Raw genomic sequence first — 26914 nt, forward strand, 5'->3', positions numbered from 1 at the left:
AAAAAAAAGAGGGGAAGGAAAGAAAGATTGTAAGAAATTATAGAAGAAAGACAGAGAATGACAGCACACCACCTGTCAGTGTTAAAGACAGTGAGGCAGGTGAAGTTGCTATGCCAGCATTATTGTTTTGATTGGCAGGCATGATTTGCCAGATTCTCTAGGCATGATCGTTTTCATTAAGAGTTTTTAATTAAGTTGAATTTGGTTTGAATTTGAAATCAATATTCACAATGAATTAGTTGTGTTCTTATTTGTTGATAATCCAATGTGACAACTTACTCTACATCAGAGGTCTCCAACCGGTTCCACGGAGGACCATGTGTCTGCAGGTTTTTGGGTTTTCCTTTAAATTCGTTCCCAGTTCAGACCGAAACAACCAGGCGGGGGTAGAAACGTACCAGTTAGTGACCTAATTAGTCAGTTAAGTACAAGGTGAGAGTGAAAACCTGCAGACACTGGGCTCTCTGTGGAACCAGTTTGAGACCTCCGCTCTACATAGTGTGACAACTTACCTGCCGATGGGGCAAATTGTCACAAGTCAACACTCTATTTAACGCTCTTCAACTCCGTACTGAAATAAGATATGAGGAGGTAATGAATACAAAATATGTGCCCAAGACTTTCTTCTTTAATTTGGAATGACATTTATAGCATTGTAATGTATTGTGCCCTGTAAATGTTACACAGTGTGAAAAGTGTGACAACATACCCCCCGTTCTCCACTTCATTGCTTATTGACAAATAGATTATTATTGACAATTCCCTCTCGTCCACCTGTAGGGCAAGAGCCTGCAAAACATATCATTTAGGCAGTCATCTATTAAGTGCCTTGGCTACGAAGAAAGTAAAAAAGCGTAAAAATAAAAAGTCCCAAACCCACAATAGTGTACAACATCAACAGCGTCATCAAGGTAACAAAGTCGCAAAGTGCTGTCCCATTACTATTTACAGAATTTTGAGCCCTTGCAGCCTCTTGCACTCAATCACTACCAGGTGACGTCAGTTAAGTCTGTGAGGGTTCAGGGCCTAGGATTTAGGGGGGGGGGGGCATTGGGATTGGGCCTTGGAATGCCCATCACTGTTAGATACCAGTGCTGTTATCTGGGCTACAGATATTTGTCATTCTAGTGACTCCTTGTGGCGTCTATTGGATTATGTATCTGTGGAGTTATTTTTGATAATCTGTAAAAGGTGAAATGCAATGAGCTGTCTAACCATTCTCCTGTTTTTAAAAATGTCGCTGTAAACCTAAGACTTTTATTTTGAAGGTGTTTTCACATTGTATATTGTGGCTTAATGTCGATGATTTCACGGTCTTTAAAATGTAGGCAAAATTTCCTGTTGTGCCTAGCTCAGGTGTCGGCGATTTTGGTCACTCCACTAAACTATTTTAAGAAACCATATGCATCATTAACAGAACAATACATACCACGTCAATAACTCAACAAAGCAGACATCTTTCTGGTTTGATGGTTATACTTTTCGATAAAGCAATGAAACGTGAATGTTTTACCTGATGGATTTGTTTTTGTGGGTGTTTCTTCTGTTGGTAAGTTGTCTTTTTACACCTTAACGTACGTTTTACTGAAATACAGTTCTGTTCGTGTGATGCAAGTTTATTCATTAATATCATGTTCGCTTAACAAATTGATACGCTCATGTATGCGGCCTAGTAAACTATGCCACATACTACGGGAGCACCTGGGATTACGTCTTCCTAGGTTGTCCAAATATTTTTAATGCTTTGTATTGTCTAGTTTTATATTTATATAAGTCTAGCGACTTATATTTTAATACATTATGTTTTGAAAAATCCTATGGAAAGTTTGTATATAGGATGTAATGGAATATCTATAGCCATTTATCACATATTTCTGTCATTTGATCGATTTATATATTCCCGTGATCTATTTTGAGAAAATTTGGACCATTTGTCAAAGTTTGCTCACATGTTTTGGTCTACATTTCATTTTTCCTGTCTGTTTAGGCTGAATAAAGACCTCTCTTGACACAACAAGGAAGTATTTGGAAAAAAAGAATGTGGATCTGATTACACGGATGTTAGTTAAGGTCCAAATATAACAGAAAATGACTTCAGAGATGGACAGGAAAGCTCATACTGAAGAAGAGCACCACGGAGGGACTGGGTTAGTGGATGTCTTGAAGATTCTCACTAAGGTTCCATACGAAAGAAAGCTAAGCCTGAATTTCACGTTGGGTGTCAGCCTTGCCGAGGAGATGGTACGTGCCATATCTCTTATCAGCCTTGGGAAGAGGTCAGAGGCACTGGAAAAGCTCCAGGCTTTGGGGGACAACCTCATTGCAAACTATCTGGCTGAAAAGGTGAGAATGTGTGGAGTCAAACTGGAGAACTTGAGCACTGTTTCTTTCCAAGAATCTAATGTGGACACCCTAGTAGACCTAGCAAGAATGTTCAAGGTGTTGGCTGAGGAGAGGTTATGTGACCAAACTCTCAGGGATTTGGCTTACCAGACTGCTCTAGCCGCATGTAAGAACAAAAACTGTGTTAAAGAGAGATCAAAAGTAGAATATCTTTATATGGAGCTGAGTGACGAGGCTAAGAAGGTTTGCGGGCCTCAGATTGAGTACACAGTTAAGGGCACTTCCCCTAAGGACTTTTCAGGGCTTTGCTCCAACCAACCACTGGTCGAGGGACGTACCATATTGGGCTTTCTTGACCAGACAGGAAGTGGTCAGAGTCTTCCCTCTTCCCTACGAGAAGATTCCACCATATATTCCTACCCTTCTCACTTGGAGATCAGTGTATCTGAAACTATTGGCTTAAAGCCAAGCAACCTCCCTCTTCAGCCTCCTTCTCCAATGAGTTTGGAACCCGTGCCATCACAAAACCAAGGTGTATTAAAATACTTTTCTAGGGTAATGTCTAGGGATAAATCACCTACACAAAATGAGCCTCAACCTGTTAAAGTAGAAATGGACAGTGAGAAAAGTTTTGCACCATCTTGTGAGAATGAAAGCGTTTCAGAAGACATGAGAGTTGTATCCCTGTCTCCTGGCTCCTCCACCCCAGCTCACATTAAGATTGGTAACCCCATGAGTCTAAATGGACATGACAAAGTGTGTCCAACAAAGAATCTTGTGCCTCCCTCAAACACCAGCAGGCCTGCCTCTCATCCGACTACACTTGAAAACAGCAGTACATTGGGTGTTCCTCTCACTGAGCAAGTGTCGGCAAGTGCTGCATTGATACCACCATTACTGGAGGAGGAGGAGGAGGATTTCTTCTCATTTGTCGTCCTGCATGCACAAGAGGACGTGGCTATGGCCGAAATGTTGACAGAGAAACTAGAGGCTACTGGAGTTGGCAAAGGGGCAACCTTTCAGGAATTTGCCATCCCAGGCAAGAACCTGCTGATGTGTGTGGAGGATGCCATCAACAATTCAGCCTTCACTATCCTGCTACTCACTAGCAACTTCAACAGCCGTCTGCTGGAGGTGGAAGCCAGCTCTGCTCTAATGAACGCCATTCAGAATCGACACAAGTACAACACCGTCATCCCTTTTCTGCCACGGGAGAACTGTATGCCCAATGAGAAAATGCCCTCAGTTCTTAGGATCTATATACCATTACGGGAAGATAAAACCTTTGAAAAAAAGGCCAAGCGGGCCATGACTCCAGCAAAGATTGCGATGCAGAGGCAGTTGTGGTTGACTGAGCAGGCAGTGAGGGCCGAAGTGAAAAGACGGGAGAGGCTACAAATGGAGGAGAAGCGTCGGGGGGATTTAATTCGTGAACGTCAGCAGGTGGAAATGATGCGGAAACATTTGTCGCAACAACAGGTTAATGAACTCATAACTCCGGCGGGGGGTCACTTCGCTGCTCAAGGTTTAGAAAATCAACAATTCAACTTAACTAATATGAGACTACAGAAAAATGGGTGGAGTCACCCACAAGGAAACATCCGAATCGAGAATGCTCGCTACATCATGATTGGGGATAACTCTGCTATGACTGTGGGGATAGGTAGGGACTCTAGTGAGGAGGAAGATGATGACCGGTGTTAAAGTTCATATAATGTAAGGGAAAAAAGTTTAAAATGTGGTTAAAGGAAGTTGTACTTACGTGATCTTTTAGGGTTAATTTTTACTGTTGGTAAACATTTTCAATTTCAGCTTGGTGATTTTATTGCTTATACTAGTGTAAGATGCACTGCACATGCTTAACAGTGATAAATGCAAAGATGCCAGATGACGCTGCATTCATGCTAGCTCGACCATCCTCTCCCTGAAAGAGTCAGTCCATCAATTAAGGCGATTTATGAACTTAGACAAATGTTATTCCCTTTTAATAAAACCAAGTAGTTTGATGCTTTAAGGCACTGTTACTTACTGCAAATTTAGCCTGTACCATTTTAAGGGAATGTTCAATTATGATTAACCTGTCACTGTATACAAAAGCCTTCATTTCAAGTGTGGAGTGCATACATAACCAGATTATAAATGTTTTGATGTATGTGATGTAATGTTTCCCCCCAATTCAGTCTGGTCTGTTCAATATTGTGTTCAATTACTTTTGAAATGCAATAAAAATGAATGCTATTTTTTTTACGTAGTTATTGAAACTTGTCTCACTAACATCTTGTTACAACAAGACTCTACACTGATCACTTGTTATATGGGTCATGTCACTATTTTGCAATCTCCAACTGGGTGAGCCTTGCAACTTTGTCATCAGCATCCAGGAGCCTCACTGCTGTCTGAAAGGTCCCAGAGATCCATGTCCTTGAATATGCTCAGTGAGTGAATTCCAGCCCGCAGACCTAGTAGTGTCACAATAACCTCCATGTTCCTGAGGAGGGTGCTGTGGCTTCGTACTGCACCAAGATCTATACATCCCACCTCTAACCTCACAAAGCCACTCGCAGTGTCTGCTGCCACGGCCAGTGAGCCAGCCGTCTGGTCTGTCCGCAATGGATGACGGCAAGGGCTTGGCACAGGGGTCGAGATCTCTACGTTTTGCATCCTAGCCATCACAGGAGGATCAAACTGAATGTCACTTGGCAGACAGGATGGTGCAGCAGGGATGTCGTCACAGGGTTGAGGAATTCCCTCTTTACTACAGCAGTGTCTGCATCTCTGTGGGCCTTTCCCTAGTTCTTCCCTTTCTGCTTCTGCTTCACCACTTCCCATTCTCTACCCCACCGTACTTCACACTTCTCCTTTTCTGTGCCTATTTCTTTGTCATTCAGCTTTGTAGTAAAAATGCTATGAGTGACTATTGAGAGCCTTTCTACATCCTATCTTAGGAATTGTTAAGGCATTTTTTGTAGACTGCCTATCATGTCACAGTAGGACAATTTGCTTGACTCTTGTAGTGCCTCAGCCACTAACAGTCACTACTAGCCATTTCAGCAAGCTACTTTTACAGCGGTAGCTGGAGCAGCCAAAACTCACTCGGTGCACATGGCCCTACGGCCTTTATCTCCAAGTGGCCCAAACTGATACCATTGTTAACCTCCACATTGAGGAGGAGGTTGGCTGGAGGGGTCAAAGTTACCACTGCCAGTGTCTGTCCCTCTCCAGGGTATCTGCAGTTTTCAGGAAGTTACTTATAAGACTTTTAAAGCCACTTCAAATTAAATTGAACACCAATTTTACAACACCCCACACAAAAAAAATACATAAGGACACCAATTCGACTGAAGTACCCACCGTTGTTAGAGTTGTAGGCCTACTGCTAAAAATAACGTTACTGGCTGTATCAGACTATCGTCTGTGGTACAACCAACCAGAACTGAGAAATGCCAGTCAATCAATAGATTTCAACCACAAACCAAAATTGCTATTGTCCAACCACACTGGTTGAATTTGTACTTTTCCATGGTAGCTGTGGGAAGTTTAACACAAAATCTCCACTATGTAGGTAAATTGGAGTCTGTCCCAGAGAGAAAGCCACCTCCACATGAAATGTTCTGACATACGGTAGCTTAGTCTTGGGGCTTACTACTACACTGGAGGTCTGCAGGCATTGTCATGGTTTTAAGTCTATATGTAAGCCTTTTTGAACAGAGCCACTTGGTTAAAGTGAAATGACCTACATAAATTTATGACTTACAATAGATCTACAGAATTCAGCAGTTAACTGAATTATTCTGTAGAATACTTAACTACAAATTGTATGCCTTGATCCTGTGCTTACTACATCATGTTGTACTATACTGTAGAATCCCATTGTATACCATGTATTGATACTCAGATATTAATTTGTAAATACTCCACACACTATACTATATAAATGTCTACTAAACTCCAACACTAAATAATACTGTCAATTTTAAAACCAATAAAGAATATTGGCAAAAACCTTACTACATTCAACAATGCTACAGTGAATTTTATAGTATATAAATATTGTAAAACTACATTATTTAGAGCACAGTGTACTACAGTTTCTTTTCTTATAGGTAGCTGTTTCTTTTAGGTGAACAAACCCTCATGAGCCAGCTAACTGAAAAGATTGCCCATCAAGTTTCTGGATGAGAAATCACATGTAGTTGGGGCAACACATGCAGATGCCAACACAGGCCTCTTCTGAACACAAGTCCTGACCCCTGAATGATCAGTGTTGGAATGTAATGTTTTGAATATTTGATCGGGTGATTAAATGTTTAATTGTCTAACTGGCATGTCATTTAATTTTGAATTTTTAGGTTATGCCATTAACTTCATGCTTTTGGAATACATGAATTGACTTTCAGTAATGTCTGTTTAACTCTTTTGGACCTGTTCTACTTGTAATTTATGCAATTTAATCAACTTTTGGGATAAGGGTTAAATTAGACCTCAGATAATCAATTCCAAGACATGTAACACGTATATTCCTCCTAACAGTGTTTTAGGTCCATAACCACATCATTACTCTAGAATAATAAATGTGCTTCTTCCAGGCACCCCCGGAAAAATTTATATTTCTGTAAACAGATGTTGACCTGACCTCTACATGATGCAAACTGAAACGTGCCACCTTTCTGCAACAGGCTATAAAAAAGCACTTCCAGTTACCAGTTTCAACTTTCGAGAAACCATTACAATGATTTGCATGAAAACTGATCAGATCTACACAACAGAACCCACAGGTCTTGCCAGTTTAGCTGACACTGAAGTTGTTGCTCACAGGTCCACCGCACAATGTACCTTCGCAGCATGTTCACATTTGTGTAATATGTTGAATCTATGTAAAATGCATTAATGGTAATCCTGTATAAATGTATGCAAAAGGGAGGCCTGTTACACTTTGTAACATGTAGAGCTCAGAACAATATATTGTAACTCCAATAAGCAGCATTCTCAACAATCAACCTCCTAATTATGACCCTTTACTGTATCACATACACTCACCTAAAGGATTATTAGGAACACCTGTTCAATTTCTCATTAATGCAATTATCTAATCAACCAATCACATGGCAGTTGCTTCAATGCATTTAGGGGTGTGGTCCTGGTCAAGACAATCTCCTGAACTCCAAACTGAATGTCAAAACTCCATACTCCAAACTGAATGATTTTACGCAATTTTGAGCGTGACATGGTTGTTGGTGCCAGATGGGCCGGTCTGAGTATTTCACAATCTGCTCAGTTACTGGGATTTTCACGCACAACCATTTCTAGGGTTTACAAAGAATGGTGTGAAAAGGGAAAAACATCCAGTATGCGGCAGTCCTGTGGGCAAAAATGCCTTGTTGATGCTAGAGGTCAGAGGAGAATGGGCCGACTGATTCAAGCTGATAGAAGAGCAACTTTGACTGAAATAACCACTCGTTACAACCGAGGTATGCAACAAAGCATTTGTGAAGCCACAACACGCACAACCTTGAGGCGGATGGGCTACAACAGCAGAAGACCCCACCGGGTACCACTCATCTCCACTACAAATAGGACAAAGAGGCTACAATTTGCACGAGCTCACCTAAATTGGACAGTTGAAGACTGGAAGAATGTTGCCTGGTCTGATGAGTCTCGATTTCTGTTGAGACATTCAGATGGTAGAGTCAGAATTTGGCATAAACAGAATGAGAACATGGATCCATCATGCCTTGTTACCACTGTGCAGGCTGGTGGTGGTGGTGTCATGGTGTGGGGGATGTTTTCTTGGCACATTTTAGGCCCCTTAGTGCCAATTGGGCATCGTTTAAATGCCACGGCCTACCTGAGCATTGTTTCTGACCATGTCCATCCCTTTATGACCACCATGTACCCATCCTCTGATGGCTACTTCCAGCAGGATAATGCACCATGTCACAAAGCTCGAATCATTTCAAATTGGTTTCTTGAACATGACAATGAGTTCACTGTACTGAAATGGCCCCCACAGTCACCAGATCCCAACCCAATAGTGCATCTTTGGGATGTGGTGGAACGGGAGCTTCGTGCCCTGGATGTGCATCCCACAAATCTCCATCAACTGCAAGATGCTATCCTATCAATTTGGGCCAACATTTCTAAAGAATGCTTTCAGCACCTTGTTGAATCAATGCCATGTAGAATTAAGGCAGTTCTGAAGGCGAAAGGGGGTCAAACACAGTATGGTGTTCCTAATGATCCTTTAGGTGAGTGTAGATAACATATCGAATGTTGAAAGTGAGACATTTTCTTATGTCATGCCAAATATTGGCTCATTTTGGATTTCATGAAAGCTACACATTCCAAAAAGGTTGGGACAGGTAGCAATAAGAGGCCGGTAAAGGTACAGATAAGGAACAGCTGGAGGACCAATTTGCAACTTATTATGTCAATTGGCAACATGATTGGGTATAAAAAGAGCCTCTCAGAGTGGCAGTGTCTCTCAGAAGTCAAGATGGGCAGAGGGTCACCATTTCCCCCAATGCTGCGGCGAAAAATAGTGGAGCAATATCAGAAAGGAGTTTCTCAGAGAAATTTTGCAGAGTTTGAAGTTATCATCATCTACAGTGCATAATATCATCCAAAGATTCAGAGAATCTGGAACAATCTCTGTGCGTAAGGGTCAAGGCCGGAAAACCATACTGGATGCCCGTGATCTTCGGGCCCTCAGACGGCACTGCATCACATACAGGAATGATACTGTAATGGAAATCACAACATGGGCTCTGGGATACTTCCAGAAAACATTGTCGGTGAACACAATCCACCGTGCCATTCGCCGTTGCCGGCTAAAACTCTACAGGTAAAAAAAGAAGCCATATCTAAACAGGATCCAGAAGCACAGGCGTTTTCTCTGAGCCAAGGATCATTTAAAATGGACTGTGGCAAAGTGGAAAAGTGTTCTGTGGTCAGACGAATCAAAATTTGAAGTTCATTTTGGAAAACTGGGACGCCATGTCATCCGGACTAAAGAGGACAAGGACAACCCAAGTTGTTATCAGCGCTCAGTTCAGAAGCCTGCATCTCTGTTGGTATGGGGTTGCATGAGTGCGTGTGGCACTGTCAGCATTGATGGAAAGGCACCATCAATGCTGACAGTTATATCCAAGTTCTAGAACAGCATATGCTCCCATCCAGATGTTGTCTCTTTCAGGGAAGACCTTGCATTTTCCAACATGACAATGCCAGACCACATACTGCATTAATTACAATGTCATGGCTGCATAGAAGAAGGATCCGGGTATTGAAATGGCCAGCCTGCAGTCCAGATCTTTTACTCATAGAAAACATTTGGCACACCATAAAGAGGAAGGTGCGACAAAGAAGACCTAAGACAGTTGAGCAACTAGAAGCATGTATTAGACAAGAATGGGACAACATTCCTATTCATAAACTTGAGCAACTTGTCTCCTCGGTCCCCAGACATTTGCAGTCTGTTATAAAAAGAAGAGGGGATGCCACACAGTGGTAAACATGGCCTTGTCCCAACTTTTTTGAGATGTGTTGATGCCATGAATTTTAAAATCAGCGAATTTTTCCTTAAAGTGATACATTTTCTCAGTTTAAACATTTGATATGTCATCTATGTTGTATTCTGAATAAAATATTGAAATTTGAAACTTCCACATCATTGCATTCTGTTTTTATTCACAATTGTACAGTGTCCCAACTTTTCTGGAATCGGGTTTGTATATCTATTAAGCTGGCTTTACTTAATATCTGAGCTCTTGCCAGCAAATCATTCTTGGTAAATGACATTATAATATCCTACAACCTAGATTTCATATTTCTCACTGAAACATGGCTAACAGAAGATTCTAGTGCTGCAATTCTTAACAAGCACCAGAAAAATGTGGCTATATGAATACGTGTCGAAATGGTAGGAAAGGAGGAGTGGCTGCCCTATTCAAAGATACATTCCAGTGCAAAGAAAATAAACTAGGTAATCTTTTTTCTTTTGAATACCTCTGTTTTACATTGAAGGGTACCCCCCAATTTTATTTTAACCATTTATAGACCTCCACGATATTTTATTGATGATGCAAAATGTTATTGATGATTTTGCTCAACTACTCTATGTTATATCAGTTGATTATAACTTGTTTATTATTACAGGGGATTTTAACATCCACATAGATAATAGTACAGACAAAAATGCCAAATAACTTTTTGCACTACTTGACACTTTTCATCTCACTCAACATGTGAAAGAGCGTACACAGACTCAAGGCCACATTCTAGATCTGGTTATCTCTAAAGGTCTCGATATTTCTTCTGTCATGGTTCTGTCTGATCATTCGTGTCTTTTTTGATTCACTTATCAACCCAAATGTTCCAGTAAACTCTGTTTCTGTTAAGAAAAGGTACTTTAATGAGAGTACCAATGCTCAGTTTATTGAAGCCATAGCTATCTCTCCAACAACAAGTGTTGAATCAGTTGATGTACTCCTGGATAGTTTTATTGCCAAAATATTGAATGTCATGGATAGTGTTGCTCTGGTAAAGGTAAAGAAAACTATGAGCTAACAGAAAACACCATGGAGAACCACCATGATGGTAAGCGCCCTGAAAAGAGAATGTAGGAAAGCGGAACGTAAGTGGAGGAAAACTAAACTTCAAATTCACTATGACATCTATAAACAAAGCCTTGGTAGCTTCAACAATGAGTTACGCAGGGCCAGACAGCAACATTTATCGGGAATTAACAAAAATATCAACAATACCTGCACTCTATTTGTCATGGTCAACAAGCTTACAAACCCAATAAAGCAGATAGCATCAGAACTCATGTCCACTGTGAAATGAATTTGTTTGTTTCTATAGTGATTTTTTAAAAAGTATTAGACGGAACATCAGAACTACACAGTCTAACAAGGACTCTGTACTGTCACCATGACCACCAAAACATAACTTGGTTATTATGCCACATTTTAATACAATTGATCAAAAATCCCTAGAAGAAACAGTTCGACATCTTAAAGCTTTCACTTGCTGTCTCAACACACTGCCATCAGACTTACTCTATAACAATGGACCTACAGCAAATACTTAATAGCTCTCTGCAATCAGGCATTTTCCCAACGTCTCTAAAAACAGCTGCCATTAAGTCCCAATTAAAAAAGAGAATACTGGATGGATCTATAATGAACAACTATAGACCAGTATCACATATCCCTTTACAGTTTTTCTCAATTGCTTAAACACTATAACCATAACTAAAATTTCAAAACCAAAACGCCAGTTTTTCAAAAAGCACACCCATTTCACTAAACTAGAAACACTATTCCCTGGTTTTGACACATGAGTCAGATTCGTTGAACTGTTACTGCAAAACTGTACACACAAATCCCTTAATTTCTCATTGCCTCCACCATGTTGTCATTTAGAAAGCACAGCATTCAATGTTGCTCACTCAAGTCAACACAGCTGAAGCCCAATTAGCACACAATTACCCAGGTGGAAACACTACGAGTCAAAATTGATCACACACCAATCAGAACTTTCAATAGATAGATAAAATGGCCAGAGTCATTTCATTGAGTTTTGGAACAATGGATCCACAGAGAAATGACGGTCGAGGAGGGAGAGGGAGAGGAAGAGGACATGGTCGAGGAGGAGGAGGAGGAGGAGGAGGACGTGGTGAAGGAGAAGGAGGAGGACGAGGACGTGGTGAAGGAGGAAGACGAGGAGGGAGAGGAGGAAGACGTGGTGAAGGACGAGGTAGAAGAGGAGTAAGGGCAAGGAGACAAGCAGTCTCGGATGAAATTCGAGCCACTTTAGTGGACCATGTTCTTGTCCATGAGGGAGGCTGGGCAACGAGTCCAGCCTAATTTGAGTCGCTTCACCGTCGCCTCCATCATCAGAACCTTCAGGGAGGAGAACAGGTAGGTGTACTTACAGTACGACTGCTCTGTACAGTAACTTTTGAGTGCTGTACTCTTACATCACATGCACTGTTGTACTATGCTTCTGTAATACTAAATAAATCCATCAAATGTACAGTAATGCGTGCTTCTATTTTTGTAGGATACAGAGACGACCATCTGGTGGTGGGAGGCTAAGGCTTTTGTCAGAGGAGCAAGAGAGGGAGCTTGTAAACTTGGTCATTGCCAATGATGTAATCCGCCTGCAAGAGATTCAAAGGAAAGTGATTGAGGATAATAATAATTTTCAAGGAATAAATTCCATCAGCCTTTCCACAATTGATCGCATCCTCCGAAAGCATCGGTTCCGGATGAAACAGGTGTACCGCGTCCCTTTTGAACGAAACTCTGACTGGGTAAAAGACCAACGAGTGGAATATGTTCAGGTATGACTTTTGATATTGTATGAAGTATTGAGCACCATCAGAGTATAGGAGTTTATGCTGCCATTTGTGCCCTCTTGAACTGTGCTTCAGGGTAGTGATATACTCTATTGTGTTTTGATGTGTTTTGCAGAGAATCTTTGAGATTGAAGGCTGGCCTGTTCCACCTGAAATTATTTTTGTGGATGAGGCTGATTTCAACCTCACCAAAAGAAGGAGAAGGGGGAGGAATATAATCGGCCATCGGGCTATTGTAAATGTCCCTGGTCAGCGTGGAGGGAATGTCACGATGTGCGCAGCCATCAGCCAACTCCACCAGTACTCCACCGCCATGCCAGTCTAGGACCCTATAATACTATGCTCCTTCTTGCATTCCTTGACGGTCTAAGAGAGCATATGTTCCAGCTGGACCACAGGGAACCAGCACAACCAGAGCCCCCTCACTATGTGGTTGTTTGGGATAACGTCAGCTTCCATCGCGCTACTCTGGTTCGTGACTGGTTTACCGATTTTCAAACCTCTTTCTGCCTGCATACTCTCAATTTCTTAACCCAATAGAGGAGTTTTCTTCGGCATGGCGGTGGAAAGTGTATGACCAAGAACCTTATATGCGTGTTCAACTCCTTCAGGCCATGGAAGAAGCCTGCCTTTTACTGTGTAGTACTGTAATACAGTAATGAATGAAATGTTCCAATGTAACCATTGGTTGTGTCTTGTGTTCATCTGAAAAGGTTTGTGGCAACATAACAGTTTTGGAAATGTTGTTTTGAATTTATTACATCAGCAATTTTGTGACCTCAAGCAGTCAGGTTTCCAACCTCACCACAGTACTGAAACGTTTTAAATGATATACGCCTGAATACTGATTCTGATAAAACAACAGTTCTGGTTCTATTAGATCTCAGTGCAGCATTTGATACTGTAGATCATAGAACACTTATAGATACAGTGGGGAGAACAAGTATTTGATACACTGCCAATTTTGCAGGTTTTCCCATTTACAAAGCATGTAGAAGTCTGTAATTTTTATCATTGGTACTCTTAAACTGTGAGTGACGGAATCTAAAACAAAAATCATACAATGTGATTTTCTTGATTTTTAAGTAATTAATTTGCATTGTATTGCATGACATAAGTATTTGATACATCAGAAATACATAAACCTTTGTTTGCAATTACAGAGATCATACTTATCCTGTAGTTCTTGACCAGGTTTGCACACACTGCAGCAGGGATTTTGGCCCACTCCTCCATACAGACCTTCTCCAGATCCTACAGGTTTCGGGGCTGTCGCTGGGCAATACGGACTTTCAGCTCCCTCTAAGGGATTTTCTATTGGGTTCAGGTCTGGGGACTGGCTAGGTCACTCCAGGACCTTGAGATGCTTCTTACAGAGCCACTCCTTAGTTGCCCTGGCTGTGTGTTTCCGGTCGTTGTCATGCTGGAAGACCCAACCATAACCCATCTTCAATGCTCTTACTGAAGGAAGGAGGTTGTTGACCAAGATCTTGTGATACATGGCCCCATCCATCCTCCCATCAATATGGTGCAGTTGTCCTGTCCCCTTTGCAGAAAAGCATCCCCAAAGAATGATGTTTCCACCTCCATGCTTTATGGTTGGGATGGTGTTCTTGGGGTTGTACTCATCCTTCTTCTTCCTCCAAACAAGACGAGTGAAGTTTAGACCAAAAAGCTCTATTTTGTCTCATCAGACCACATGACCTTCTCCCATTCCTCCTCTGGATCATCCAGATGGTCATTGGCAAACCTACTTGAGCAGGGGGACCTTGCGTGCGCTGCAGGGTTTTAATTAATGATGACATAGTGTGTTACTAATGGTTTTCTTTGAGACTGTGGTCACAGCTCTCTTCAGGTCATTGACCAGGTCCTGCCGTGTAGTTCTGGGCTGATCCCTCACCTTCCTCATGATCATTGATGCCCCACGAGGTGAGATCTTGCATGGAGCCCCAGACCGAGGGAGATTGACCGTCATCTTGAACTTCTTCCATTTTCTAATAATTGCGCCAACAGTTGTTGTCTTCTCACCAAGCTGCTTGCCTATTGTCCTGTAGCCCATCCCAGCCTTGTGCAGGTCTACAATGTTATCCCTGATGTCCTTACACAGCTCTCTGGTCATGGCCATTGTGGAGAAGTTGGAGTCTGTTTGATTAAGTGTGTGGACAGGTGTCTTTTATACAGGTAACGAGTTCAAACAGGTGCAGTTAATACAGGTAATGAGTGGAGAACAGGAGGGCTTCTTAGAGAAAAACTATCAGTTCTGTGAGAGCCGGCATTCTTACTGGTTGTTAGGTGATCCAATACTTATGTCATGCAATAAAATGCAAATTAATTATTTAAAAATCATACAATGTGATTTTCTGGATTTTTGTCTCTCACAGTTGAAGTGTACCTATGATAAAAAGTACATGCTTCTACATGCTTTGTAAGTGGCAAAATAGGCAGTGTATCAAATACTTGTTCTCCCCACTGTAGGCTGGAAAACTGGGTAGGACTCTCCGGGACAGTCCTTTATTGGTTCAGATCTTATCTAGATGGCCGGAGTTACTTTGTCACCATTGGTAATCATGAATCTGATAGGGTGGCAATGACATGCGGAGTTCCACAGGGATCAGTTCTCAGACCGCTTCTGTTCAATCTCTATATGCTACCTCTGGGCCAAATTCTACAGAACAACAACATTAACTAATACAGCTATGCCGATGATACTCAAATATACAAACCCGATTCCAAAAAAGTTGGGACACTGTACAATTGTGAATAAAAACAGAATGCAATGATGTGGAAGTTTCAAATTTCAATATTTTATTCAGAATACAACATAGATGACATATCAAATGTTCAAACTGATAAAATGTATCACTTTAAGGGAAAATACGCTGATTTAAAATGTCATGGCATCAACACATCACAAAAAAGTTGGGACAAGGCCAAATTTACCACTGTGTGGCATCCCCTCTTCTTTTTATAACATACTGCAAACGTCTGGGGACTGAGGAGGCAAGTTGCTCAAGTTTATGAATAGGAATGTTGTCCCATTCTTGTCTAATACAGGCTTCTAGTTGCTCAACTGTCATAGGTCTTCTTTGTCGCACCTTCCTCTTTATGATGCGCCAAATGTTTTCTATGGGTGAAAGATCTGGACTGCAGACTGGCCATTTCAGTACCCGGATCCTTCTATGCAGCCATGACATTGTAATTGATGCAGTATGTGGTCTGTTATTGTCATGTTGGAAAATGCAAGGTCTTCCCTGAAAGAGACGATGTCTGGATCAATCAATCAATCAAATTTATTTATAAAGCCCTTTTTACAACAGCAGTTGTCACAAAGTGCTTTACAGAGACACCCGGCCTTAAACCCCAAGGAGCAAACAACAGTAGTGTTGAATTTCAGTGGCTAAGAAAAACTCCCTAAGAAGGCCGAATTTTAGGAAGAAACCTAGAGAGGACCCAGGCTCAGAGGGGTGACCAGTCCTCTTCTGGCTGTGCCGGGTGAGATATTAAGAGTCCAATTGGAATAATAAATAAATTTGCCTATTGTGCATTCCCCATATCCCCCAGCACAATAATATAGCAGCGTAACACCTTGGAACTGAGACGGGGGTGTCCGGCGACACTGTGGCCATACCCGGGGAAGGCCCCGGACAGGGCCTAACAGGCAGGAAATCAATCCACCCACATTGCCAGGCATCAACCAAAGGGACACCCACCAACCGCAACCCCCCTGAATGAGGGCAGAGTATTGCCAGCAGTGTACAGCCCAATTGCACAAGTGCGCAACAGAGTCAACAACAAGCCAGTGACTCTTCCCCCAAAAGGCATTGGAGGGAGGGCATCCCAGTGGCGATGAGAGCCCACCTGGCAAGACAGCAAGGGTGGACAGTATCAAACCTACTGGTCACCTTCACGCCCCCGGGCCAGGCTACACCTAATTATAAACCGTGCTGTAGTGATGAGTTTTTAGTAGACACTTGAAAGTTTGCACTGAGTTTGCATTTCTAACCTTAATTGGCAGATCATTCCACAGTAGTGGAGCTCTATGAGAAAAGGCATGCATCTTGCGATCGTAGGTTACGTGTAGGTATGTATGGCTGGATCATTTCAGCAAGGTAAGTAGGAGCAAGTCCATGTATTGATTTATAGGTTGAGAGTAAAACCTTAAAATCAGCCCTAACCCCAACAGGAGTAATGTGTTCAAATTTTTTTGTTCTAGTTAGGATTCTAGCAGCCGTGTGCAGCACTAATTTAAGTTTATTTATTAATTTGTCTGGATAACCAGAGAGAAGCGTTTGCAGAGAGAGCATTGCAGTAATCTAGTCTAGAAGTAACAAAAGCATGGATACATTTTTCTGCATCTGTTTTTGATAGAAAGTTTCAAATTTTTGCAATGTTTCGAAGATGAAAATAAGCAACTCTTGAGACATATTTTATATGTTCTTCAAAGGAGAGGTCAGGGTCAAGGGTAAAGCCAAGGTTTTTTACAGTTTTTTGGGATACAACCATGCAGCCGTCGAGGTTCACAGTGAGATCTGCTAACAATGCTCTTTGTTTTTTGGGTCCTAAAACGAGCATTTCTGTTTTCCTTGAGTTTAAGAGCAAGAAATTCTCTGTCATCCACTTCCTAATATCTGAAACGCATGTTTCTAAAGTAGCTCATTTAGGGGCTTCTCCATGGTTTATTGAAATATATAACTGTGTGTCATCAGCATAACAATGTTTACGTTGTGATTTCAGATTACATCACCCAGAGGGAGCATATATAGTGAGAACAATAATGGGCCCAGAACCGAGCCTTGAGGAACACCAAAGCAAACCTTTGACTTGTCAGAGGATATGCCATCCACACTAACAAACTGATATCTTTCAGATAAATAAGATTTAAACCAGGCTAGAACATGTCCACGTAGCCCAATATGGGTTTCCAGTCTCTCTAAGAGAAGGGAGTGATCAATAGTGTCAAAAGCAGCACTAAGGTCAAGAAGCAACAGGACGAATGTGGAACCTTTGTCTGAGGCCATTAGAAGGTCATTTGTTACCTTCACAAGTGCAGTCTCAGTACTATGATGGGATCTGAAACTGGACTGGAGTATTTCATAAATGTTATTTGTCTTTAGGAAGGCATTCAGTTGTTGGGAAACACATTTTTCGAAGATTTCTGAGAGGAACGGGAGGTTTGATATTGGCCTATAATTGTTTAATATGTCGGGATCCAGATTCGATTTCTTTAGAAGAGACTTAATTTCTGCTATTTTTGTGAGTTTGGTACAAGGGAACAATTTATTATGTTCAGCATTGGCTGACCTAGCACAGGAAATAGCTCCTTAAGTAATTTTGTTGGAATCGGGTCAAGCTGAGAGTTTGTGGGTTTAGAACTCATTACAAATGTAGTAAATGTGTCGAGCGATACAGTATCAAAAAATTCAAGTGTCCCCATTGACACATGGTCAGGGAGGTTCAGGACATTTTTAGGACAACTGAGATTTTGAGGACCATAACTATTTAAGGAGGAGTCAGTTATTTGTTTTCTAATGGTGATGATCTTTTCATCAAAGTAGTTCATGTATTCATTACAACTAAAGTGAAGACCCACTTCACTTGCTAGTCTTTGCTTTTTTGGATTGTTTTTGTTCACCTCAATCAGGTTGGAGAAATAAGCTGATCGAGCAGATGTGAGTGATTTTCGGTATTGTAGTGTACTGCCTATCCAGGCTAGTCTAAATACTTCCAATAATTTTCTGGAGGCTTGCTAAAGTGCTCTAGTATTGTCTTGCGGAGCAAGTGGATTTCTTGTTTTAACGGTAAATGTAATAAGACAGTGATCCGATAATCCAGGATTTTGGGGGGAAATTATTAGATCTACAATATCTATTTCTCCTGACAGGAATAAATCTAAGGTGTGATTGTGGCAATGTGTTGGACCTGAGACATGTTGGATGAAACCCATTAAGTCAATTATGGCTTTTATACCCAATCATGTTGCCAATTGACATAATAAGTTGCAAATTGGTCCTCCAGCTGTTCCTTATCTGTACATTTGACTTTTCCGGCCTCTTATTGCTACCTGTCCCAACTTCTTTGGAATGTGTAGCTCTCATGAAATCCAAAATGAGCCAATATTTGGTATGACATTACAAAATGTCTCACTTTCAACATTCGATATGTTATCTATATTCTATTGTGAATTAAATATTAGTTTATGAGATTTGTAAATTATTCCATTCCTTTTTTACTCACAATTTGTCCAGTGTCCCAACTTTTTTGGAATCTGGTTTGTATATGGCTCTCGAACCATATGACAACAGCTCAATAGACTCTCTGTGTTACTGTATAGAGCATATACATACCTTGATGAACCAAAATTGTCTACAATTATGCAACAAAAATAAAAGATCAAGTATTAGTAAAGAGCTGGATTCTCAGGCCCTTAAAACCAGGGATCAAGTGCGTAATCTTGGTGTTTTGATTGACTCAGACCTCACATTTAACAGTCATATCAAAGTGGTCACCAAAATAGCCTTCTATCATCTAAAATATATAGCCAGAATCAAAGGCTTGGTGTCCCAAAAAGACCAAGAAAAGCTCATCCATGCTTTTATCTCTAGTAGGGTTGATTACTGTAATGGCCTCTTAACTGGACTCCCGAAAAAGACTGTAAAATAACTGCAGCTCATGCAGAATGCTGCTGCTAGAATGTTAACCAGGACCAAAAGAACAGAGCACATCACTCCGGTTCTTAAATCTTTGCATTGGCTTCTAGGCAGTTACAGAACAGATTTCAAAGTGGTGCTTTTAGTTCATAAATATCTGAATGATTTAGGACCCAAATACATTTCTGATATGTTTGCAGAATATAAACCGAGCAGGGCTCTTAGATCTATGAACACAGGTCAGCTAGTAGAGCCCAGAGTCCAAACTAAATATGGAGAAGCTGCGTTTAGCACATATGCTGTACAAAACTGGAATAAACTACCAGAAGATCTTAGACATGCCCCAAACATATATACATTTTTTAATCCAGATTAAAAACACTTCTCTTCTCACGTGCCTATGACTGAGCACTTAAACTTAAAAAAAAATTAAAAAATAAAGCATGAAACACACTAAACATTTTCCCCCAAACTAAAACTAAATATCCTTATGATGGTTTTTAATCTAGTCAGTTATCTAATTTTAAAATCGTTTTCTTTTCTTTTTTTTAGTGGATGCTTAATTTATTTCACTTTACAGTTTTAATTGACTAGAAAATCCTTGTTCTTCCAAGACCACACTGCATAGCTCTTCTGACTTATTTATAGTTCTGGCCCTCGCGACAATGTCATCTGTAATCCGAGACAGCTCCATCTGTTAAGTCACAACACACTGAATGTCAGTTGCCAGAGTGAAAGCAGACAACTCGGCTTCTAATCTCTTTCACTAGACAGCCCATGGAGTCTGCTGCAGTCGAACGGAGATCCACTGTGGTCGGCGGCCTCCTAGGTGTCACAGGGTCTATCACCTGGGACGGGGACGAGACGAAAGATGCAGAGGTGATCAATGGTATCAGGCCCAAATCCTCCCCTCTTCCACGGAGAAGGAGCGACAGTGACTTAAATGAGTTTGAGCTCGAGTTGACACCGTGCAGGTCTCGGAGGGTGTCCTTCGCAGATGCCCTCGGCCAAAACCTGGTGAAAGTGAAAGAGTTTGACTCATGGGATGTAACCACGCCAATGAGCTTGGACACGCTGGAGGGAGAGAAAGAGGTGGACGAATACTATTTGTCCTCATTATATACCCCCCCACTGTCCGAAGAAGCCCTGGTCCGGCGGGTTCGGGAGCAGAAGCTGGAGTTGGAGAGCGCCGAGTTACTCCGGGGGACCACAACACTGAGGGGGGTGATCCGTGTTCTCAACGTCTCCTTCCATAAGACGGTGTACATCCGGACCACTCTGGACGCCTGGGCCACACACTTTGACCTGCTGGCGGAACACATGCCAGGGTCCAGTGACGGACACACGGACCGCTTCTCGTTCAAGCTCACCCTGGTACCCCCGTTTGGGGAATGTGGAGCCAGAGTGGACTTCTGTCTCCGATATGAGACACCTGTTGGGACCTTCTGGGCCAACAACAGCGGCCAAAACTATGTGATGTTTTATCACCAAAAGAACAGAGAGTTGGAAGCGAAAGCACAGAAACACAAGAATGGACGCAGGAAAAGCATACTAAAAGCTATCGGGTGAGGCTGGTCAGATCATTCGCATCTTGTGTCGTTTGTGGAGATTCATTGATAATAATTTGTATGAAATCCATGTAGTGTGTGTTATGTAGCTTATCTCCAAACATAAGCTTTTAATATCACATACCAAAGTGTTTTGGCATTTTATGAAGATTGCAGTTTATTGGACAATTATATGATGAATATTGGAAAATTCTTGTCAATTCTTGTTGTTGCTTGCTCTTTGGGGTTTCACGCTGGGCATTTGTAATGGCTCTGTGATGTAAAAGGGCTTCATAAAATAAATGTGATTGATTTTTTATTTTTTTTGCCTGAGATTTATTTTTATTTATTTACAGTCAGGAGTTACCATGTGAAAAAAATTGGTCACCAAACAATGCTGAATCTTCAGGTAATCATTTATTGAACTAAATCATGAAAATGTGAAATAAGTTAGATATACAGTAGCTATTAATCACAGTGAATCGTGAACTCATGTCAATTAAGAATTTTCCTCCAGATGTACCCTATCATGAGAAAGAGATGGCTAGTGTGAACCTCTCTGAGACAAAAACAGGAACCTCTCAAGATTATCCTCACAAACCCCTGGTGAGTAACGCTTGTGGCATTTGGATTTCAGAATTTTTCCAGAGGAGTCATTTTCCTGTGTTTTCCGACATGTTATGTGATCATAACTTTCAAATTGGGCTTTGCAGGCCAGTGCTTGGCATGATCTACTTGTTATTTTGGCATTCAATGATGACTTGTCTAATGCAAGCTTTCATTTAGATACTGTATAATATACAGTAAATTGCATTTTGGGCATAAACAATTTGGGGTGACCTCCGAAACAGGACACTATGAACCCTGGTGCTCCCAACAGTTTGTGCCATTGCTGAGGACCAAGCCCAGGGTCTCGTTACTCAGGTGCTACTTGAGGTCATACAGTGCGTGTCCTTCTGAAGGAGTTAAATGCCAAGTATATATACATCTTGCATCACAGGAGCTAAAGGTCATGATGGTCACATGAGTGACTAAGCAATGCATTGCAGAGTAACACTCACTCATAATATACGTTTGTCTCTTGGGAGTCAAATGAAGCATTGGCATTTTACTGGCCAGAGGCCAGTGCTTATATCAGATTGGTTTCCATGTGTCAATATTAAATGTATATAAATACATTTTCAAGTGGTCATGGGAAGTATTTAACCTGACCATGCTTCTCTCAATGTCATCCTCCCCCAAATCAGCTTAAAAACTGAGGAGGCATTGAATGACAATGGTATCTCCTTGCTGTTTCACAGGCTGAGAGCGACTTCAGTGGAAGAAAGCAACGAAAAGTAGCAAAATTGACGCAGGTCCGGGACTACTTCACCCAAAGAGGTAATGAGGCACAAGAGAAAGAGAAAGGAACAAATATACCACAGGAACATCCTCCAAATATACCACAGGAACAACCTCCAAATATACCACAGGAACAACCTCCAAATATACCACAGGAACAACCTCCAAATATACCACAGGAACAACCTCCAAATATACAGCAGGAACAACCTCCAAATATACCGCAGGAACAACCTCCAAATATACCGCAGGAACAACCTCCAAATATACCACAGGAACAACCTCCAAATATACCACAGGAACAACCTCCAAATATACCACAGGAACAACCTCCAAATATACCACAGGAACAACCCTTGCCACCACAGCGCAGGAAAAGAGCTGGGCTGCAGGTGACTCCTGATTCCCTAGCTACGTACAACAAACCGTGTTCTGGTGTCCAGGACAGTCTTTCTGGGGAGGAGTCAGGGAAGCCTGAGAATATTGACTCAACCATAAGCTCAGCCCTATCAGAGTTGAATGTGAAGCAGGCCTCACCAATCCACAGATGTCGGTCAGATTCAACTGATCAAGTCACTGCTCTTAGACTAACTGATAATATGTCTGTTTTCCAAGTAGAGGAAACTGCTCAGATGCATTTGGAAATGGAAAAGCGTAGACCTGTCTTTAGTATAGATGGAACACATTCACATAACACTGTCAGCTATACTTTTGAAAATGTTGTGGCCCCATTATACCATCAGGCATTTGGTGGAGTGGAGAATGATAATCAGACAGTAACCAATGGTGTGAATCAAATTAGGATGAGATTGCATGTAGGGCATCCAACAGCTCAGAGAACCCAGAGTTATCCATCCGCAGAAGAAGTGGAAACTCACTCCTGTGTTTCAGCTGGTACTTGGGAAACACCTAAAGAGAAGCCTATGGATCAACCTGAATTATTCTTAGAACATCTCCCCTCTGGATTAAGTGAAGAAGAGTCTGAGCCTGAACCACTGTTAGAACAGGCAAGAGGCCTTTCCAGGACTCACTTTCCCATGAACACTAATGCTGCTGTTCTCACCGTCTCCAGTGAGGACTCAGAACTCCAGGGGTCACAAGAGAACATGTGGTCTTCACAAAACCAAATTTGTCAGGACAACAAGATTTTACAAACTCTGATAGTCGCAACAAAAGGCGAGCTTCCAAAGTCACACACTGAAATGGGGTTGAAGCTGATCCCTGCTAAGATGACTTTGCCGAGTGCTAGCGAAGGATATGAAAAACCTGCGGAGTCAGGCAAAATGATGTACTCAGCCAATGCGGATGAGTGGTCAACAGGCATTAAATTAGTTGCTGATGCTGATCTCAAAGTATTTAATTCAGCGACAGAGGCGGATGAGAAGATCACAACTAACCACCAAAACATTGCTGTGCCCAGTTCAGACAAACTGGAGGACACCACTGAGACAACTTTGAAGGAGGATCCCAATGTCATAAAGAAATGGACATTGTTGGAGAAATCTGTGATAAGAAAACCAACAGATCAAGTTGAAGATGAACTGTCATTTGAAGTGTCAAGCACCGTTTTTAATGAACCCAAGAGATATTGTATTGACAATGAAGAGAGCGAGGCAGTTAGAGAGATGACAAACGATGATCCCGATAAATACGCTGACAAGGTCTCAAACTCCACAGATAATATTCCTAAAGATGAACTAATAAGGAACAATGAAGATAATTTAATTTATACTGAGAATGAGATAGAGGCAAGAGATGGACAGCAAATGCTAAAGAAAAATAACATTGAAAAAGACTGGAGGGAAAATGTGCAAGAGGAGGAGGAGATGATGGTCGGGGAGTTTCAGGAGAAAGAGATGGCGGAGGAGAAGGTGAAAGAACAACAGAGGGAGGAGCTTGAGGAGGATGTTACATGGCGATTAAGGGAGGAGGTGGTGGTGGAAGAAAGCAAAAAAGCTGAGACTAATGTAGAGGTACAGGAAATTGTAGTAGATTATCAAAATGAACTGTTAGACAAGTTATGCATGCAAATGGACATTGAGCATGAAGATGAAGGTGGTCTGAGCACAAAAGTAAATGTCTTAGAAATCAAAAAATCTGACACAGAAAAATATACATTAAAGGCCAGTGACGTGTTTAATCCATGCCATAATTACATTATCACTGACGTAACTCATCATGGAGATACAGAAATGGATTCCAATAATGGAGACATGGAGTCTGGCATTCAAACAGATCAGTGTGCCATTGACAAAGAGGGTGAGGGTGAAGAAGACAACACGTCCACAGATTCCTTGTCAGATGAAGAGATGGAGCTGTACATGTGCAGTCTGAGGGCGGCACAGAGACAAGAAAGTAAGGACATAGCCTTGGGTATTGGGAAGCGGCCCTCGATAGGTAGAAGGGGCAGCAGGCCGTCCATGCCATCCATCAGTGAGTCTGGTGATGAGGACCTCCTGAGTAACCAGGATTATCTGCCAGACAAAGAGAAAGTTGAGTGTCTGCCAACAAGAACATTGCCCCTAATGGCAGGAGAGCAGGATCCAACCAGGGCCAATGTTATGTGGTTGAAAGAGAAATGTTCTTGGCATAATATCTCAAGAGGACTGGTATACACTATCTTGTTGGTGGTGTTCTTTTTAGTTGCTTACCATTATGACTTTCTGGCCTGTTTAGGTCTTTATTTGTTGTCTGTGATCTGGCTGTTCTGTCAGGGACAGAAAGAGCCAATGACAGAAAATAATTAGTTTAAGGCCTGTGAATATATTATTCAGTGTTTAAAAAGTGCTCCACAATAAAGTTTTATTATTTGTCTTTATTCCTTTTATGATTGTATTGTAGATACAAAAGGATACCATTATAATTTTTTACACGTTTGTTAAATACATGTCATGTAGCATACTGCAAATCAGGATGTTCATTGTTCTATACAAATTAAATCTAAATAAATGTCCTTTATTTGACATTCTTATAGTAGTTGCGGTATTAACAGTAGTTAATATAAAAGGTCTGACCATTTCTAGTTTGATAGAGAATACATACAGTATACACAGTATATAAATATATACAGTGGGGAGAACAAGTATTTGATACACTGCCGATTTTGCAGGTTTTGCTACTTACAAAGCATGTAGAGGTCTGTAATTTTTATCATAGGTACTCTTCAACTGTGAGAGACGGAATCTAAAACACATTGTATGATTTTTTTTATAATTAATTAGCATTTTATTGCATGATATAAGTATTTGATCACCTACCAACCAGTAAGAATTCCGGCTCTCACAGACCTGTTAGTTTTTCTTTAAGAAGCCCTCCTGTTCTCCACTCATTACCTGTATTAACTGCACCTGTTTGAACTCGTTACCTGTATAAAAGACACCTGTCCACACACTCAATCAAACAGACTCCAACTTCTCCACAATGGCCAAGACCAGAGAGTTGTGTAAGGACATCAGGGATAAAATTGTAGACCTGCACAAGGCTGGGATGGACTACAGGACAATAGGCAAGCAGCTTGGTGAGAAGGCAACAACTGTTGGCACAATTATTAGAAAATGGAAGAAGTTCAAGATGATGGTCAATCTGGGGTTCCATGCAAGATCTCACCTCGTGGGGCATCAATGATCATGAGGAAGGTGAGGGATCGGCCCAGAACTACACGGCAGGACCTGGTCAATGACCTGAAGAGAGCTGGGACCACAGTCTCAAAGAAAACCAATAGTAACACACTACACCGTCATGGATTAAAATCCTGCAGTGCACGCAAGGTCCCCCTGCTCAAGCCAGTGCAGGTCCAGGCCCATCTGAAGTTTGCCAATGACCATCTGGATGATCCAGAGGAGGAATGGGAGAAGGTCATGTGGTCTAATGAGACAAAAATAGAGCTTTTTGGTCTAAACTCCAATCGCTGTGTTTAGAGGAAGAAGAAGGATGAGTACAACCCTAAGAACACCATCCCAACCGTGAAGCATGGAGGTGGAAACATCATTCTTTGGGGATGCTTTTCTGCAAAGGGGACAGGACGACTGCACTGTATTGAGGGGAGGATGGATGGGGCCATGTATCGCGAGATCTTAGCCAACAACCTCCTTCCCTCAGTAAGAGCATTGAAGATGAGACGTGGCTGGGTCTTCCAGTATGACAACGACCCGAAACACACAGCCAAGGCAACTAAGGAGTGGCTTCGTAAGAAGCATCTCAAGGTCCTGGAGTGGCCTAGGCAGTCTCCAGACCTGAACCCAATAGAAAATCTTTGGAGGGAGCTGAAAGTCCGAATTGCCCAGCGACAGCCCCAAAACCTGAAGGATCTGGAGAAGGTCTGTATGGAGGAGTGGGCCAAAAGGAGAGTGTGCAAACCTGGTCAAGAACTACAGGAAATGTATGATCTCTGTAATTGCGAACAAACGTCTCTGTACCAAATATTAAGTTCTGCTTTTCTCATATATCAAATACTTATGTCATGCAATAAAATGCTAATTAATTACTTAAAAATCATACAATGTGATTTTCTGGATTTTTGTTTTAGATTCCATCACTCACAGTTGAAGAGTAATTATGTAATTATTACAAATTACAGACTTCTACATGCTTTGTAAGTGGGAAAACCTGCAAAATCGGCAGTGTATCAAATACTTGTTCTCCCCACTGTATATATATATAAAAAGCAAAGGTTT

General features: G+C 41.5%; 2 protein-coding genes across 3 annotated transcripts; both read left to right on the plus strand.

The window, feature by feature from the left end:
- The first annotated feature begins 1224 nt into the window (after positions 1-1224).
- On the plus strand, positions 1225-4583 carry ticam1 (toll-like receptor adaptor molecule 1). Its single transcript, XM_010884219.5, has 2 exons — positions 1225-1549; positions 1988-4583. The coding sequence occupies exon 2, from the start codon at positions 2089-2091 to the stop codon at positions 4045-4047; it is 1959 nt and encodes a 652-aa protein (XP_010882521.4). The 5' UTR covers positions 1225-1549; positions 1988-2088; the 3' UTR covers positions 4048-4583.
- Positions 4584-20076: 15493 nt separating this feature from the next.
- On the plus strand, positions 20077-25123 carry LOC105018629 (protein phosphatase 1 regulatory subunit 3A). Of its 2 annotated transcripts, XM_020056657.2 has the most exons (4): positions 20077-20918; positions 21257-21309; positions 21418-21506; positions 22202-25123. In XM_020056657.2, exons 1-4 carry the CDS (start codon positions 20131-20133, stop codon positions 24986-24988), a joined length of 3717 nt encoding a protein of 1238 aa, XP_019912216.2. In that variant the 5' UTR covers positions 20077-20130; the 3' UTR covers positions 24989-25123. The 2 variants fall into 2 exon arrangements, with proteins under 2 accessions (XP_019912216.2, XP_019912217.1); XM_020056658.3 differs by lacking the exons at positions 21257-21309; positions 21418-21506; positions 22202-25123 and having other exon boundaries at positions 20077-21219.
- Positions 25124-26914: the final 1791 nt, after the last annotated feature.

Source organism: Esox lucius, chromosome 19 (assembly GCF_011004845.1).
Source record: "Esox lucius isolate fEsoLuc1 chromosome 19, fEsoLuc1.pri, whole genome shotgun sequence".
In the NCBI taxonomy this organism is placed as follows: domain Eukaryota; kingdom Metazoa; phylum Chordata; class Actinopteri; order Esociformes; family Esocidae; genus Esox; species Esox lucius.